General features: G+C 42.7%; 1 protein-coding gene across 10 annotated transcripts in view; it reads left to right on the top strand.

Moving 5' to 3' along the window:
- PDZD2 (PDZ domain containing 2) overlaps positions 1 to 18,941 on the top strand; it is a 201,078-nt gene that overhangs the window by 145,235 nt on the left and 36,902 nt on the right. For 6 of the 10 annotated variants that reach the window (XM_085567090.1, XM_085567089.1, XM_085567091.1 and 3 more), the window contains 5 exons: positions 918 to 1,060; positions 1,704 to 1,836; positions 3,938 to 4,105; positions 16,651 to 16,762; positions 18,644 to 18,792. In XM_085567090.1, coding sequence (XP_085423216.1) covers positions 918 to 1,060; positions 1,704 to 1,836; positions 3,938 to 4,105; positions 16,651 to 16,762; positions 18,644 to 18,792 — 705 coding nt within the window. Of the gene's footprint in view, positions 1 to 917; positions 1,061 to 1,703; positions 1,837 to 3,937; positions 4,106 to 6,248; positions 16,111 to 16,650; positions 16,763 to 18,643; positions 18,793 to 18,941 lie in introns of those variants that run through there. The other 4 variants (XM_085567095.1, XM_085567096.1, XM_085567097.1 and 1 more) reach the window with 3 other exon arrangements.

The raw sequence follows: 18,941 nt of genomic DNA, 5'->3' as shown, positions 1-18,941 counted from the left end.
ATTGTGCATTTTGCTGTCTTACAAGCCTGAAAATTTCCAAGGGCTTTTCATAATCCCGTAGTCCTGGTTCTTCCCCTCTCTGACAGCATCCTGGCAACTGCCTTACTTGTCTTGCTTGCTTGTTTTTCTCTTTCCTTTTTTGCTCTGCTGATACTGTCACACTTGTGTTTCCTGCCAATAGGACTCACAGGAGCTAGTTTCTGTTTCGCATTTCATATTGCTCTGGAGTTTGTAAACCACTTTTTGGTTAAACCTTTACAGCAATTAAAAATAATCAAAACCAATGAAGGTGTCCTGAACATTGCTTATTACCTTGCTTATGCTGAAAATTATTCTCCACAGTGGGTAAACTTATTATTTACAATCTGTGCCACAGCTGCCCAGTAAGAAATACTTGATTGGCAACTGAAAATTTGAAGTTGGTGGTTTTTTTTCCTGTGTCTCAAATTCTGCAAACCCCTCTGGAGAGGGAAGCACTGCCATGTCATGCAAATCTGGTCCCTGCTGCAATAGCAGTTGCACCATCTGATGTTCAAGGTCCCCCTTGAGCCGCGTCTGTGCAGCCCTGCACGTCTCATCCTTGAGTTTTGGCGAAGGGGTTTGAGGCCACTGTTTGCTCCAGGAAGGATCAGAGCATGGAGAGCTGCACCTCTGTGTGCCTCATAAAAGCTGCAAATACCCCTGCAAGGAAACTTCTACGTGCTGACCCTGCTCTGTGCTGCCTCCTCCTTTCTGCCTCCTTCGCTTGGACCACAGCTAACATAGCAAAGCTCAGCAGAAGCACCAGTATAACTTGGGCTATACAGGTGTGTGGTGAAGGGCAGCAAGGTGCTAAATAGCTCCCTCCTGTACCCTCCCATACCCTCCTAGCCTTCTCCAAATCCAAGCTGAAGGACTTTCTGCACGTTTTCTCTCAGCAAGAAGGTTGCCGCATATGGAAGATGCACATCCGGAAGGGGACAGACGGGCTGGGAATCCAGATAATGGGAGGCAGAGGGTCAAAGCGGTCCCCTCACAGCATCATCGTCACCCATGTGGAGGAAGGCGGCTCTGCACACAGGTGAGGTGACAGTGGTGCCTTCATGGTGGTGGGTGTGATGGAGTAACCATGGCCATTGCTGTTACCTGGGTTCATGAGAGGGGTTCAGGGGTTTTGCCCTCCCATGGTGTGAGGGTGAGAATATGGACATTATCAGACTAAAAATTTTTTTTTTTTGTTTGATCACTGAAGCTCCTTCTAGAAGGTACTGTAGACAGATCAAACACTTGCTTGGTGGTGGAGGGAAAACCAAGGAGCCTGATGGCTTGTTGGGCTTTTCCCCCAAGTCCATTTTGGGAAGATGTGCCTTTCCCATGGGATCAGTTGTGCAACCCCAGGATGCTTACAGACTGCCCTGCTGTTCCTGATGGGGTGGAGATGGGGCTTGCTGCTGTTCCCTTAACTAATCCAGTGGGTCACAGAGAAGACTTGTGGAGTCTCAGACCTGCAAAGAGGGTGGAATTCCCCTGGTTATAACAATGACTTCCTGTGGGCACTTTTCTGAGCCCCTTTTTCTAGAAAGTAGTACTGCACTGATCAGGTGCAAGCTTAGCATAGTGAGATCATACATTGTCCATGCCTCCACACCCCACCACGTTCCAGTGGAGCCCAGCACTGTGGTAGAACCACCCTGCAGCTCCATGTTCCCACTCTGTTTCTGCAGGGATGGCAGGCTGATGGCTGGCGATGAGCTTCTCATGATCAACGGGCAGTCGCTGGTGGGGCTCTCCCACCAGGATGCCGTAGCCCTCCTCCGCTCGGCCACTGGCCTGGTGCAGCTGGTGGTCTCTAGCAAGGTACAGACATCTTCTGGGTCTCACAAATGTACATCCGCAAGTGTTTGAGCAAGTGCTGCGTGAAAAGGGCGTATTTTCCATAGGGAATCACATGTGCACTTTTGCTGCTCTAAATTTAATGCATAGCAAGGGGAAATATATCAGTAGCTGCCATAAATCTGTGGCAAATCAGCACAGTATAGGCCAAATTAATGATTTGCTTGTACTGTCACTGTCACTCAGTGTGCAGATGAGTATTTATTCATGCAGACATTATCTAAGTTTCGGCCAAAACCATTTTCTTAAAATTACATGCTAAGTAAAACAGGCTGTTTTGAGCCTCTTCTGCTTCCTGCCTGCACAACCTGTGTACCTCTCATCTCTGTCCTATCTGTGTGCCTGAGATTTCTTGAAAATTATCTCTTGGCTTGAGTTCTTATTTTGTCCTTGTTAATAGTGTGGAATGGAGCTCTTACAGATAAAGGAACATGAAACTTCAGGGAAATGAGACTGGAACTCATTTATCAGTTGGGCTCTTCGTTCTGCCTTGATTACCAAAGAGGTTGAGAGGATATTACATAATATTTTGCTTCTTTGTTTAAGAAAATCCCACTCACCTCTATTTGCTCTTCTCCATGGAGCATATCCTGTTGCCCCTGGACGTGGATTGCTGCAGGTGTTTGGTGGGTGGCCAATCCACTCCCAAAAGCACCCAGGGATCTCAAATTAGGACCTGCCTGCAATGTGGAGGTCACCAGGGCCTTTGAGGTGGTGACAGGAACATCTTGGCCCAAACAGTGCACTCATATACCTGCATTTCCAGTGTGGCAGCAAGCCACCATGTCAGAATTTTAAATTTTCTTCTTAGCTTCACCTTCAGATTTCCTCTGCCATTGAAAAGCAGGTTTCTGTGGTTTTAATGTCTGGATGCTTTTAGGGCTTCCCTGGATGCTGCCTACACATGTTTTTCAAGAAGAGGCTCTATTCCACTATATCCAAAGTGAAGAGTCTGTGACTTCTGTAGCATTTCTGTTAGACGTTGAAATTCATTGCGGACCTTCCTCAGGGTCACAGTCTGGCATTAACCCCACAAGTGTTTATTCTGGAAACACCACGTTTTGTCCTGAAGTGGTACATTTTGTGTTTCCTTTAGACAGCTGGACTCTGCCAAAGCACAAGGCAGTAGACTGCATTTATTTCTCCTTAAAATTAAGTGCTTGTTCCTATGGTGACCTCATTAAAATAATCATAATGCATAAACTTAGGGCATAAAACTTCACTTTCCTCATCAGGCTGTGAATCTGCTTGTCCCCTGCTTTGTGCACTTGGACAGTTTTCATGTCCCTGGAAGAGGGACTTTGAAAGGCAAGCAGGAGGGGATATACAACCTGTGCCATTTTTCTGGCAGCCCCAGAAAATGTGTAGATAGATGAAGTGTTCCCTTGTAGCTCCCTCTGAACATTATTAGTTAGTATAGGCATGCAGCTTTGGCTTTTGGTCTGGTGATCAGTAATACAGAATTTCTTCTGAAAGCAGTGAGTCTGTCTGGCCACTGCTTTTGGCTGAGGCATGTGTTTGCCTGCCAGAAAACATGGCAAAGACTGGAAGCAGATGCTTGAGCATCAGGAATGAGTTGGTAGAGGATTGGTGGGTCAGCTTTCATTGTATTGTCCTAAGCAGCATTGTCACAGTATTATTCTTATGTCTGTATGTACATAAAAATGTAAAGGGAACATCCATAGAGAGGGAACAGGAGCACAGGGTGCAATTTGGGTTGCAATGGAATGAATAATGAGGTCGGTCAACTCTCACTTCACTCTCAGTAACATTTACTAAATCCAAAGTGGATAGGAGCAGGCTGCCTAAGAAGCATTTATTTTAAATTCTTCATTATGAAATCTAAATGTTTTAAACGTGTATTGGCCTATGTTTACTATATATACACTTCAAAAACAAGCCTGCTTTTTATAACCAGACCATTAAAAGTTTGAGCATGTGGAAGTGTGTAGCACAGGGAGGATTACCAGGGAGCTCACACTTGGCAGGTGAGATGGGGCAGTTTTACTGTGACACTGGTGTTGTTCTGCATGTGATGTAATATGTTGTGTTGTCTCTCGGGTAGGAATCTTCTGAAGGGGATCTTCTGAAATACCCATCTGCCAGTTTGCCAGACTTGCTTAGCACTTGTTCAGTCCAAGACTCTGTCTCTTGCACTGACAATAAAGAAAACGAAGAGCCGGAAGAAGAAGATGTGAAAGGAGTGAATGTATCTCCTGAAAAACTGGTTGCTGTAAGTGTGTTTTGGTGTGACATTTTTACTCTCTCTCAAAGCCCATTTGCATCTGTTACATTCTTCTACACCCTGACACAGAGCGTGTCCTCGAGACCAGGCAATCCCATCCCACCCAGCCCTCCTCTGTGCAGGATGTGGGGGAGAAGCTGGAAAAGCGATGGCATTTACCACAGCCCCTGCCATCTCTGAGCTGCAAGGCAGCAGCACAGGGAATAGGAGCTCTCGAGGCCTCCAGCCTATGTTGCAATCATGGTTTTGTTTTTCTCTTCGATTGTTTTCCACCCACTTCAACTGCTTTTGTTGGATCTGATGCAAAGTCTCTTGCCATGCTTACGCAGTTACATGTTCTTCTTTCTCCTCCTTTTCTAACAAAACTTCTTGAACAGTTTATGATCCAAGTCTTGAAGTTTGTATTTGCTCTGTCAAAGCCAGCAGACACTTTGGAGGAGGGACAGGAATTTCTGGCTGTGAACTATAGTTGAAGTTCTGAATAAATGCTGCCGGTTGATAATCTCACTTGCATTCCTTTCAGGGTTGCATTAAGAAGTTATTGTTATTGTTATTTATTTGTTATGTAGCAAGAAACTTTGTTGGTCTTCTGGGCCTTTCTTGTATGGTGCAGACAAAAAAATAAAATTACGTTTCTAATCTACAGAGCTTGTGGACTTGTTTTCCAGCAAGGGAAGACAGGTGGATTCACTTGAAGGTTTTATCTATTTCTTATTTTCCCTTCTTGTCTCCCCCTCACACACTTTTCTACAAAAATGCATACAATTAAAAAAAAAACCAAACCAGTTAAATTAAACAGTTTTAACTGTTTAGTTAAAATCCATTTAAATCAGTTAAAATAAATCAGTTAAACCTTTGAATGGCTCAGATATGATACTGGTTTGGTGATTTGTTTTCATTTTATATTTTTACACTTACACCTGAGCAAAAAGACTGTTCTACAGGATGAGTCTCATGATGCTGGCGTTTACTTCCTACCTGCCTGTCATCTCTGACTTACTTTGAGTCAATGTTTGTAACACTCTCACACATCTTAATACTCCGACAAATTTTGTTATTTCTTCACTGTCTTCTCTTCTATGTGCCAGGGTGCCTTTTTGGGGGGATGAAGAGAAAAACAAATGGGGTCACTTAGCATGCTGATGTTGGTGTAGTGTTTGTGTGCAAACTTGAGTGGGCATCTAAGCATTCTTTTGACTATAAAAATACTTTGAATTCTTCTACATATCATGCTTTCCATTCTGGTAATTTATAATAAGGTTATGGCTCAGCAGCACTTAAATATAAAAATCAGTTTTGACAAAATTTAATTATGTGTGGCTTCAGGATTAAGCTCCCTGGCATTCCACTGACTCTTTCAGCACACACTGGGAGTTATTTGTCACTTTGTTTCCTCGTGTCTATTCCAACAAAGCTCTGCCAGTGATGGCTTTTTCATCAAGTGTTTCCTTTCCAGATAAATGTAGTGCTCAGGGAAGCTCAAGAGGGTTGAGGTATTTGTGACCATGAGGACACAGCTGCATGAGCCTCCCAGAGCCCTTCTGCTTGGACTTGAGTTTAGAGCCTGCCCTGATGTCCATCGCAGTGCCACTGCAGCTGGCAGTGGTGGTGGCCACTAACTCAGAGCCAGCTGGATTTGCCTGACTGTTGGGCGCTCTCACCCCTGATGGCAATAGCTCTTTGCTTTCAGAATACATCATTTGAAGGATGAGGGGAAATCACAGAAATCTGGGTACAGTAAGCACTTTAGAAGGCTATCAGCAGGGGTTTTTTTCTTGTTGTCTTGTCTGCTTCTAGTAATTTCTTTTGTTGAAAGGATGTAATTTAAAGAAATATAATAAGTTACTGGTGATATACTTTCAGAGCCTCTTCTGTTTTATCTTGATCTGCAGATTAAATCATTGCTTTTCTGATCCAAAGCACAGAATGTTTGTGTTCCCCTTGCAATTGCTGTGTCAGCCTTGGAGTGCAGACATGTCTCTCTGAAGCCTGGGGTGGGCAGTCTGTACTGTGTAAACCTCTCAGCTTTACCTTCATCTCCTCCTCCATCCCAATCAGGTCTGGGCAGCCTGAGCTGGGCTGGGCTGTGCAAATACTGCATACCACAGAGGAAGGTAAATGTATGGAAAAGATAAAATTCATGTGGCTTTTTTCCACCTAGCAAGACTGGGGGGGATTTTTCATAGCAAAGCTTAAAAGCTGATTTCAAAGCCAGTGTGAAAACAAAGCATCACAAGATTTTATTTTTAAATTTATATAAATGCATAGTCCAATTTATTATTGCAAAATTGCTTTGAAAATCACTGCTCTGTGCTGCTCTCATGCTTTTGATGATGTTCACGTGTCTTTTCTTTCTCTCGCATATATTCCATTATATCTGTACTCTAGATAAGGAATGACAGTGTGGCTGAGGATTAAAGCAGGAACTAAGCTGGACTATTTTTAATCAGTGCAAATGTAGTTGTATTGGACTTTCAGGATGGGTGTTACTCAAGATCTGCACCAGGTAACTGAGACTGTGATCTCAGTCTGAGAGTCAGAGGTCTTAGATTTGAAGCTGACTCCCAACTCAGCCCTGTCCAGGCGTTGCCTTTCTCACCTCTGACAAGAGGTTAATGGATTTTCATGTTTACTCTGCGGGGCTTTGGAGGAACTTAAAAGAGATGCTGTCAGGTGCTCAGTGGTTATGTCATAATGAGTAATTCAGAATGTTTTATTGTCAGCTGAGGCTTCATTGTCCCTTTTCTGATCCAGAACAATGTCTATCTAATTCTTAAACAAGTCTAGAAGATAGTAAAAAACTTGCAGGAGCTTCTAAGTTTGTCAGAGGTATTGTGTCATTAACTACTCTGTGAATATAATTCACTGCTGAGTGTTCCGAACCATAATTAATAGACCTGATGGACTTGCTGCTTTAGCACCTGATTGCCTAAAGGCTGAACTATTAGAAAAAACAATCACTCGGAATGAAGGTGTGTATTCAAATATTCATCCTTGTAGCTACTTAGAACTCAGTGGGACCAGGCTCTTAAGGGACATGATATAAGTTGTCACTGTTTTGAAATGGGACATCCCCACAAGGTCCCTTCCAACCTGGCTTATTTTAAAAATCTGTGAAAAAAATAGTAAAAATGAAAATATCTTTTCTAGATGCTGGTCATTAAAAAATTTTCCCATGAGCAGTTGTTTTCAATTCTTTTAAGATCTGCTCCGGCATTTTCAGACAGGAAAATAGAGTCTGAGCTAGTCAGCCTCTCCAGGACACAGCAGAGGAGTTTAGTGATACTTGAAAACTGTAATTTAGGAGAAGTATCACTTTAAGTCTTACTTGAAAGTCCACTTGTTAAGTTTCATTAATAAAGATCACATACTACAATTTAAATGGAGTTCTGCTTTTATAGTCTTCTTATGTAAAACCATGTTTAACATGAAACATGCCTTAAATTTTTAACTTCGTTAAAACTTGTGCTGCCAGGCAGAAAAAGGATTACATTAATATCCTTAAAGTGCATTTCTTTCAGGAGTAGTTTGTCCAAAACATTGCTTGACTTCAGACATGAAACACTTGTCAGAGAGTTGTGTTATCCTGAATGGTCCTGAGACATTTCGGGGGTTTTAAACTTCTCTACTCCAATCCATATTTTGCCATGTGCAGTTGACACTGCTATTCCAAAATATCACTATTGGCACTGCTATTCTAAAATATCACTATTTATGTCCAAGTGTGAAATAGGATAATATGATAGTATTTGCCTTGGATGATTTATTTTTAATTGTAATTCTCTTTTACTAGTGTTTCTGTTGCTTGAAATTGAATCTGTCATTGCATTGCTGACTGGTGGAGTGACCTGGGAAGTGAACTCTAAAGAGAAGGCTCATCTACCCAGAATTTGCAGAGTGTCCAATGAATTTGGGGGATTTTTGGTCCCTAGATAGAAGCATGTGCCATTCTTAGTTCCTTCAGAAGTTACTTGCCTTCGTGTGGTTCAATATCTGATAGTCTGAATATTTTTTAAATGTTCAGCTTCGGTGACCAGCTTTATATTAATGGCTTGAAATTTCTACAGGTTAGTAAAACACAGCAAGATGATGTCTGCCTCGGAAAGTTTGGATCTGTAGTTGCTGGAGGCACAGATGGAAGGCTGGGGACTGCTCCTCTGTACTTAAATCATGTATTCTCCACAGATTGTTAAATCTGCCATTCCTGATGCTGGAGGCAGGACCTTGAGCTTAGTCTGTCCCATGCAGAATAGAACTATACAAAAGAGAAAAGGAGGTCACCCTCATATCTTCCTTTAGAGAGGGCACTGGGAAGGGAATTTGCCTCCCTGTGCCCAAGCTCACCGTGCAGGCACGACACCACCTCTGGTGGCACTCCCAGCTGTGTGACCCTCTGCTGTGCGGTATCAGGGCCTTTCTACTCATATTTACTCATGTTGAGATGACCTGAAGTGTGGGATGTGTGCCTTCTTGTCAGTGCTGGGCGTGTGGCATGCAGAGACATCCGTGACCCTGCAAGGTCCTAACCCTCCTACCAGCAACAGAAACAGGATGTGTGCTGTTAAAGGTTCCCTGTGTGATCCGGGTTGCCTGATCCCTGCCAAAGCCCACTTGTGGTTTTCATGCAAGACATGTAGCTGAAAGGGGATAAATAAACCTGTTTGGTGAATGTGAAGAATTGCATTTGTTTAACTCCACTCCCTCTCAGTTTATACTTTTTTTCTGTGCTGTATGTCTGACTAGTTGTTTTCTGTCATGAGCCTTTCTGTCTTACCAGGGAATCCATGCATAATTACCTGTAGCCTTGCAAGCATAATGAAGAACTGGATAACAATGCCATAACTTTAAAAGCAATCTTGGGGTCAAAAGTTCTCCTGGAAACACTGAGAAAGAATTTCAGAGAAAGCATTAGCATTGAGAAGGAACAGGAAGCATAACTCAACAATTAAATGTGTGCAGGGCGTGGAGAGGGGCCCTCGTTACTTGGAGTACTGGAGTGTTCCCATTAGGGCACTGCAGTCTCAACACAGGCTGCAGAAACACAGCTCACTCCTCAGTGTGAATGGCTGGGAGAAAAGCAAGAAAAATACTTTCCTGGCAGAAATTTGCTTAGCAGAGAAAGGCTTTAGTTGGGGTGGGTGAGAAGGGAAAGAAATTGATGAGCCTGGTGTGGGGGTTTTTTATGTAATGGGAAGAGTTCAGCAACTCTTTTCCACTTTGTGGTGATGACTGGCAATCTTTGCAGATCCTGCCCTGTGCCCCATCACTTTTAGAAGGGGCAGGCAAGGGCAAGGTCCAGCTGTACTTTGGCATGGCTCACAGCTTCTGCTCAGCTGTAAATGCTGAATTTGTTGAAAGTCTGGCTGTACTATACCTTTCTGAGGTAGTCTTGTCCAGCATATTGATGGGTCTGTGCCCATGCAGTGCCCTTCCTTCATGCTATGGCTGATGAGATACATTGTGTGCTACAGTGACTCCAGACACAAGATTTCAGAGTAAATATAGTTAGGAATTTGGGCAAGAGAAAATGATAAAATGCTTGGAGTCCAAATCTTGTTCACACAGTGTGTGTTGTTTCTAGAAGCCCTATCACATTAAAATAAGCAATTGCAGTTGGACTTGTTGCTGGGGAGTTGCTCAGCGATGGGCTGGTTGTGGTGCTGTGACACTGGTCGGGGCTGGGGGAAGAGCTGGAGGAGGAGGAAGAGTGCTGAAAGATCTCCAGGGGTGCAGTGTCACTGGATTACTGGGGTTTTTTTACACATTGTAAAATTCACCTGTCGAGGAGACATTAACATGAGTAGGTTCTTCATGTCAGGAGGGAGGTCCTCAGAGTACTATTGTTCCATGTGCCTGGCTCCCCGCCCTTCTGGGCCTTTTCTACTGCTTCCAGCTAAAAGGCAAAGACCAGAGAAAGCTCTTTTCACCTAGGATCCAGTACTTGAAGGGTTTTCTGTAGACACGATGCTGTCTACAAATCATGAATACCTCCTGTTGCTTGGGATGGTGGAGCATAACCTCTCATACATGACTATAAATAACAGTGTGGACAATGCCCAGAGTTACAGTTTTAGCTCTTCCCATGTGATGTATTTGAAAGTCAAGTCAGCAGAGTAATAGAAACACAAGTTTACCTACAGTACAGGGTCTGCATGGTCCTTGTTTTTGTGAATGAGGGCTTTTCCCATAAAGCATCAGATACAGTACAGCCTCTCTCTCGTTTGGCTGTTTGGATAGATGCCCAGTTTTGAAGGAGATGAACTGCCTTTAACAAGCTAAAAATAACACCCTCATGGCAGTAGAACAAGAGAAATGCTGTCACAGCCATGCAGTTCACATATATTAGCAGAAGGATGATGCACACTCTAGAATTTTTGAGTTAGTGTGAATGTCTCAGTACCACATCTGCAAATTTTTGACTGTGTGCACTGTCCTATCTTGGCTGGAATCAGGTAAAAATAATTTGAGATGTGCTGTGCAGCATCCATAATGCATGAGGCTTCAGTTCCTTGAAGATGCAGGTATGAAAGACACTTCATTCAAGTGTGAAAGACATTTAATTCTTACATATTCTGTATTTTCTTGTATACTTAGGATGGTATAAAATGCCAGTTTGGAGCTGAAATCCAAAGCTCCCACCAGTGGTGTCATGGGAACACTCTCTGCAGCTGTTGGTTGATGTCAGTATTAGGAAAGTCTTTTTTCATTCTCAGGAGAACTGTTTATTTTGTAGAGTGATTATTGCACATTTTGTCCTTCACTGGGAATTAAGATTATCATTAGGAAAAAAAAATATATATATATATAAGCAATTAATTGTTTCTTATGATGTAAAGGTTCAATATTTGTGCTAAACCATGAACTGAGCATGTATTAAACAAAATAATGGAGTAGTTGAACCAGCTTTCGCAGTGCTTGAGTTCCATGTTTGTCATACATTCATGGAATCCCTTGGGTCTCTGCTGTTTACTAAGACTGGTCTGCTGAGATCTCTCTGCAGTACAAAGAGACATCTCGTGGGCAGTGACTAAACTGCAAGGAAAGCATATATCCTGCTTTTTTGATGTTTGGGAGGAAAAAGCATAAAGCATAAAAAAGAGAACAGCAGGGATCTGTTTGTTTGCATTTGATTTCCTTTAGCTCAAAAGCTGTTTCTAGTGGAAAATCATAATATACTGCAGAAGAAGAGTAATTTTGTCCAAAAAGGACTGGGAACTGTTTTGCTGTGAGCATCTTACTGTTTCTAAGGCATGTGTTGTCTGCGATATGTTTCTTGGAAAACATTGCTGCATTAGCCATTTCCTGCATTTCTTCCTATTTAAAAGGGTATTTTTTAGAAGATTTTTTCTCTTCAAAACATTATGAATAATTTTAGTGACTCTTTGGATATCTGAAAATTGAGTGTGCTTTGCTTAGCTGTAGCTCTGACCAATGAGTCATTGGAGCCAGCACAGCTGGGACCCTGCTTCATCAAGAACCTGCCAGCATCCTCTGAACAGTGGTATTTAAAACACATTCAAGAAGGTTTTGGAGAGTCTTGTAAAAAATAAATATAACATTAACGAAGATGAGAATATCTTAGCTCTGCCACAGGGCATTTCTAGTCTGTTTACAGAGTGGGCACGGGTAGATATTGCTGCTCTCTTTGTGCTGGTGAATGCCAGGTTTTGTTTCTTGTGCAGGTTTGTGTATGACTACTCTGTAGAATTTAAGGAGACATAAAAATAACTGTTAGGGGTTTGTGCCTCCTGAAGTAAATAGTAATTCCCTGTCTAGCAACTACTGCATTGTACTGAAGTCTTAGGGTTGCTTTTGAGTGCAGGCATTTGGTGAAAGTGGCAGACTAGACACTACTTTAAAAGCTTTTGTTTTGTTTATTTGGCATTTCCACCTATTCAGAGAGCTGGGCAGCTCCAGTTCTTGACTGTTTATCAGATTTCCTGATCTCTTGCTACATATGAACCATGAGTTTTCCAACACTTTGTTAAAGTAAAGGAGGGCTTGGGTTCCCATTCCTTTGGCTGGGCAGGAGAAGTATGGACTGCGTCTGGTGGTACCAGCATGTGTATTTCCAAGGTGAGCTTCTGGGGAAGTTGGTGGAAGCTTTGTTTCACCAGTGCTGCCAAACACAGCCCAAATTTGAGCCCTTCCAAGGCCTATCTGGTGAGTGTGCAGAACTGCTCTCTGCCTTGTCAGCTTTGCACCAGGGGAGCAAACTACTGGTTTTTATAGAGGTGCCAGTTCAAGACACTGAATTGATGCTGGAGTGAAGGTGATGTTCCTTCTCATTCCTCCATCCCTTCTTCCAAGTGGTTCTCTAGTTTTGTGTCATGAAAGAGAGGAGAAGCAATGCAAGTGCCCTTTGGAAGCAGGGAGTCCTCTAGCTTGCACCAAAAATTGCTAAGTTGGATTTAATTTGGCCTTCTTCAGAACCCTGTGGTTCAGTTTAGGGAGCTCCCTGGCCTTTGGGATGTCCTGTGTTTTGGAAAAATTTCCCTGGTTGCTGCAGATCCTGATGCAGTGTGTTCCCACTTATCAACCTCCTTCTAGATCTGTGGAGCTTTGTACATACCATAAAACAGAGCAGTAAGGAATGGAAAACTCAGTGCTGTCCAATATTAGAAAATCCATGTCCTCTGCATCACTTGCAATGTTAATTCTTGTAAATTATAGTGCTGCAGTTTGTAATTTATCTGTGAGATGGATTCAATTAAGGTGAAAAAGAGCTAATTTAAAAGTGAAGGTATTTTACTTTCTGTGTAAGGAAAAAGGGGCATGTGGAGTTCCCTGCCTAGCAGATACATTTAAGGCTTAATGCATGCTGTGCCCCATAAAGCAGTAAGTAATTGCTCAAATAACTGAAACAGCTAGAATTACACCAGATTATGGAAAAAAAAAATCTTGAAAATTTTTTGAAAGGTTAAAGGCTTCAAGGCATCAGCTTGTCTCAAGGGACTAGGAAGAAAGACTTTGTGCAGGGAGCAAGTGAAGATTTACATTGGGTGTTTGGGACATTATTCTGAAGAGTCTATGCTGGCTCCTTGTGGAGGTCTGTTGGGTTCATCCTGATGGCTGGTGTTGGAGCAATTAATGGTTAAATGTTTGGAGTAGGCTGCTTAAGGAAAAGTTGTCATGGCTGGAGACCCGGACAGAGTGTGAATGGGACTAGAGAAGATGTGGAATTTTCCCATTGAGTTTGTGCACAGCCATTCCTCTTTCACATGGCTGCTCTGAAGAAGGGCAGTAGTCTCACTGGTGGACTTGCTTTGCCAGTGCAGGTAGGACAGAATTTGTTATGCTGTAGACTTCTCAGCCTGGTTCTCACTGCTTCATTCCCAAACCACCAGGATAAACAGGTCTGCATGCTGCTAGCACTGGCTGTGCTGTGGGGAATTGGGTGGGCTCGCTGATGGGAAAGGCCGCAGCTGAGGAGCTCTGTGAGGGTAGCAGAAAAGCAGTTTGCTTATTAAATTGTATCAGCCTCTGTATGCTGTCTTTGTTTTTGTAGATCGGCAAGGGATTGCTAAGATGTTTGTGCTTAAACAGTGCAGACTGCCATAATCCTGCTCCTCATCTTGCCTAATTAAGAGCCTGGTCACGCTGGAGCTTTTCCAAGGCAAGGAGTCCGAGGGCAGTTGTTCCTTCTGGTGCAGTGCCAGGACCGTGTGTCCCTAATAGTGCCATTTCCTTTGAAATCAATTGAGATGTCACCGTCACTTGATCCCAGGACTACTTAATGAACTGGCAAAATGGGCTCTATTTTTAGATCTCCCTTCAAACTACTGTGTGTGTTAAAGCTCCCCTTGTCCTTAACACTGGGACGGCATTGGGAGGGATTTATTGGTTAGTTTAATAAGGGACCTACAGGACTGAAATAAGCTTCATTTCCTTGAAAGTGAGGAAAATTAAAATGGCATGGTTAAATCTGGGCAGCCACCTTGAGACAGTAAAGTGATATGTTCGCTGCCAGAAGGATACAGTGGAGCTGGGTTTTTCTTCTTGTCTAGGTTATGAGAGAGCCAAAGATTACAGACACATGCCTTTGGGGAGTTTTTGCAAGCTTTGTAGATCAGATTTCTAAGTGTTTTCTGGATACAGTAAAATTCCTGGTAGTTTATTAGGCAAGCTCAACAACTTAAGGAATATCAACTTCATTGCAAATGTTGGTGTCTTCCCCTATGTGTTTATAATTAGTGTCAGAAAAATACTTCTATAAAATAAAAAAAAATAAAAACAAACACAGATAATGTAAATGTTTTTAATTAAACAGATAAGTTATGTGGTTTTACTTTCTAATTGTAGTCTGAAGCATAGTTGGATCAACTATAATTTCAGGAAGCTGTTAAGACTATCTTGAGGCTTTCCCTAGCATTAATGTTTGCACATATGTGACCTTCTGTGGATCATACATGGGGTTTGGGTGTTTGCTATCTGTAGGTTCACAGGCTCCAGGATTGCCATGAGGGGAATGTAGCTTGGGGTGCACAGTTTTAATAGAAGTGGCAATTGTGTCCTTCTTCCCACCCCACTAGATGTGTGTTTTTCTTCCTGCCCCACTAGCTGAAAATGGATGTGGTTTCAGAATGCCCTGGTACTTTTCTTACTTTGACTGTGGCACAGTCAAAATAAAAATCAGCAAAACCCCAACATATCAGCAACAAACCTAACTCAAACCCCATGTAGTAGAGGCATAAGATGTACTGAATAGGTCACCCTTGAGCCTGGGTTCAAGGTGGAATTTGGTCCTGGCAGAGATGATTTCAAGATCTCTGTACAATACTACAAACTAAGTCATTTTTTCTCCTCTGAGCTGGAGGAAGTGGTCCAGCTTTGGCCTGGAAGCTGTGTGGTCTTACCAAGTACAGCTGCCCATATCCATGCAGACTGCAAAAACCAAACAACTCATCTGTGTTGTGCTTAGCTCCCGAAAAGTCAGATTGGACCCATCCCCATCTGTTCAGATAGTTAAACAGCACGCCAGCAAAACTGGCTGCTTTAGGGAGACATTCGTCTTGTTTTTCTTCATCTCTGTGTTTCATATATTTCCCCACCACAGAGTTAGCACTGGCCCTGTGCACCAGTTGATTTGTACACCTGTAAAACCACCATGTGATTTTTGTGTGTGTGAAAGTCATTTCTACCCCTTGCCTGAGGGGAGTCACCCTCACTTCATAAAGTGTATGCTCACTTGTATGGTAAATTTCAGTGTATCTTTGTGAGATCCATGAGGTCCTGTCCTCATTTTCATGTGCTTCTGCTGTCTGGTATCCCAGAAGTCTCTTGGAAGGAGAGCTTGGGATACTTGGGCTGTGGCCTAATTGCTGGTGTTTAGGTTTCTTAGGTAGAGTTCTGAATCTGACGTCTTACATATTTTCTGCAGGATGACCAAATCACAGGTGCTAGGTTTTTTTCAGACTGATGAATGAATTGGATAGTTCTAAGTTTACATGGATCTGTGAGCTGCAAAGCATTTGTTGCTGGAAGTGACTCTGAAGTAGTTGTTGCAATGCCTTGAAAAATCAACAGCTACTAGCTAGGATGTACTGTCTGTGCATAAATTAAATGTAGCTGTTCGTGTTGAAGGGGAAGGAATAAAAAGCAGTTTCCATTCCAGCTTCCTGTTTCTGCCAGTTTTATGTTTTCCTGAAGTTTCTACTGTTCAAACTAAAATCATGAAGTCTAGACTTTGCACAAAAGATAAACTTTGGCTTTGTTGGCTTGGGTATAAGAGGGGCTGGGGGATGGGAAGCAGGTTATGGGAAAGACTGATGTTTTTAAGATTGAATAGCAGAAGCAGAAATTAGTTTTACAGGAAAGTATTTGGCCACTTGGGTGGGGTTTTTGAAAACTGACTTCCAGGAGTTCACCAGCACCTTCCAAGATGCAGGGACTGGGCGGAGCTCTGCTTGTCCCAGAGCACAGGAGAGCAGGAGGCAGAGGACATGTGGCCGTGCTGCTTGCCTTGTTACTTGGCGTCCGGGCAAACACAGTCGGTAAACAGACTCCTCCTGTCCTGGGGTATTTACTCAGGGTTTTGGGGTTGTAATTTCACCTGTAAACTTTAATTGCTCTTTTCCAGGCTTTTAAAGTGCTTAGCTGTCATAACTTTCTGTTAATTAAGCTTTTCATCATCAAGCTTTGCATTGGTGCTCAGCATACACTAACAGTAAAATAATGCTTTTTAAAAGTAGTTTTCTCTATAAAGATGTGACATCTCTGGAAACTTGCAGAGCAGCACAAATGGGAATAAAAGCTAGAATTTTGTTCAAATATGTGCAGAAGCAGCTAAGTGAGGTGCCACGGAGTGCTGAATGCATTTTGGAGGCATTAGTGTGGTGTCTTGCAGAGGATGCATGACCGTAATGTCCAAAATATTTAATACAATTACATGTTTTGGAAACAAAGATGACATGCAATGGAATTTTCTGTCCCATAATGACAATGAGAAAAATGTCCTCAACATCTCTGGTTTACAAGAACTTTTTTTTTTGTTTGTTTTGTTTTTTGTTTTTTGTTTTTTTAATTTCTTTTAGGTGATGGAAACTGAGAAGTCTCAAGATTCAGCTTGTGCAGAAGTGTCCAAAGGAAACAATCAGAGTTCAACTCTGGCAAGTGGCATACTGAAATACAGAAGTCGATCTCAAGGTAAAGCTGGACTGATAGAAAATAGCAATTGTAGATTTTTTTACTGGAGTGTATTTATTTTAACTCTCTAAAAGTGAGATAGAATTTATTTGAAATCGTATTAGTTTATTTTGGAAGGAAAATCCCATCTGTAGGATGGTTGTATTCAGCCTCCTGAGCTGAGCTAGTGTAGGAACAGAAATGTGATGCAAATTTTAGAAGTGGCTTTTTGTTCATTTCTTTCTTTCTTTTTTTTATTTTTGATTGTTTGTGTTGTCTGTATATTTCAGTGGGCTCTGATCAAAATGCCAGTTATGGTGACTAATCCCCAGATTTTCTGTTGCTTTGTTCCCAAGTCTTAACCTGTGTGCAGAGCTTGATCAGGTTCTCAACCCTCATGCTTTCTGAGGCTCCCTCCCTCCTCTGTTCACCCTAATTTCCAATTACTAAGGTATTTTTAGGATACTCCAGGGGGCTCCTCTGTTTGTAGTCCCTGAGGCTGTGAGTTGGTGGTCGTTGGGGATCCAGACCCTGTTGCTGTGAGTGCTGATTTCCTTGGGCTGTGGGTGAGCCTGGAGCATCTGCTAGTCTGGACTGCAGCATGAGAAATGAAGATTCATTTGGAGATGGGCAGAAAACACAGAATTACAACTGTTCTCCTGAAGAGAAGGAGAACTGATGGGAAAGGATTAGTTGTAGGTGCCAGGGAATGAAATAATGCCAGGATGCCAGTCCTGCCAAGATTGCTTTCCTGTCTGTGTGCAGCAGCAGCCTGTGTGCCAGGGGAAGGGGAGTTGAAAAGCAGAGATCCCAATTTCAGATCCCAAAGCAGGGAGCAGGTTTAAATTGCGCTCTGGGCAGTGGGTGCAAATTCTGCCTATGGATATGTCAGCAGAACTGCTTTCATGCTGAGTGAAAAAAAGCATCTGGCCCAGGTCTGTGCTCCATCCTTCCCTGGCACTGGCAGCAATGCTCACACAGCCTCCAGGAAGAGGTGGCAGAAAATGTGTTTGGGGCTCTCCTGGGCAAATTTTCAGTGTATCTACCTCAGCCCATGACTCCCTGTTCCTGGGGTACAAACATTGAGGATGAAAGGAAATCAAAGCTGTTGCTCTCTGTGGCATCTCCAACATAAAGCTGGTTTAAAGTAATCTGAAATCCAGCTTGTGCAAATTTGATGTGTGCCTTGGCTTTTCATATGTAAAATAGGGGGTTAGTGGCCCTTACCTGTGTGGTGTGCAAATGACAGGGATAAATGTGTGGGAACTGCTGTGACTGGTAATTCTGCAGGGACCTTGGAGAAAATTAGAAGTGGAGGAGCCCTGGTGCAAGGAGTAGGATACTCTGTGGCTAATTACAGGATGTCCTTCAAGACAAATAATTCTGTTTCTTATATGAGTTCTGCACTCCTCTCTTTAAGACAACTAGAATTGTTGCCAAAAGGAAAGAAAATAGCATTTTTTGGGCACATTCTTACTTTTTCCATTCCAGAAAAAAATTCCCTCAGAGTGACATGACACCTACAGAAATGAATAGTGCTGCAGTGTCAGGTCTTTTAATTTTAAATACATGAAGCTTGAGAGCTTACTGCACTGGCAAGTGCCATTGGGTGTGAACAGATGAATTTTTTTCTGTCCTTGAGGTACCAACTCAATTATTTTCTGCTTTTTGTTAATACCATGAGTTCAGTATCAATGAAAGATTGCATAAAACCTATGACAGCAGGAAAAGTTCTTGGTTGAGTGTGATCAAAACTGGTTCCCAACTGCCTGGCTGGGAACTGTGTAGTATTGTTTTAAGGTACTTTAATTTGGGATTTTCTGTAGGTGGTTATGCATGCTGGTGAGAGAGGTGAAAGCAGCTCTCAGATGTTGCTGGATGTGTTTCTCTGTTTTTTCTTAGGTGCTGGATCCCGCTTGGAGTCTGTGGGAGAAGATGATGAGCTGACAGTGGAAAATGGTGAATCAAATTATGAAATAGCGGTGAAATATTCCCGGGGTGGAAGAAAGCACTCTCTGCCCCAGCAGCTGGAGTCAGCAGGAGCCAGACAGGTGAGCAGGAAGGCAGAGCTGGCTGTGAGCACCTCATGGTGCTCGGTTCTATGGTATCTGTCTGAAGCTCATAGAAGTGGGCAAGGGTCATGAAACAGGATCACATAGATACAGCATGGGACTGAAAACAGGCCTGGACACCAAACTGG

The sequence above is a fragment of the Lonchura striata genome, chromosome Z (assembly GCF_050655825.1).
Source record: "Lonchura striata isolate lonStrDom1 chromosome Z, ASM5065582v1, whole genome shotgun sequence".
Classification (NCBI taxonomy): domain Eukaryota; kingdom Metazoa; phylum Chordata; class Aves; order Passeriformes; family Estrildidae; genus Lonchura; species Lonchura striata.
Note: the sequence above shows the minus strand (reverse complement) of the source record. Positions and strands in the feature narration are given on the sequence as shown.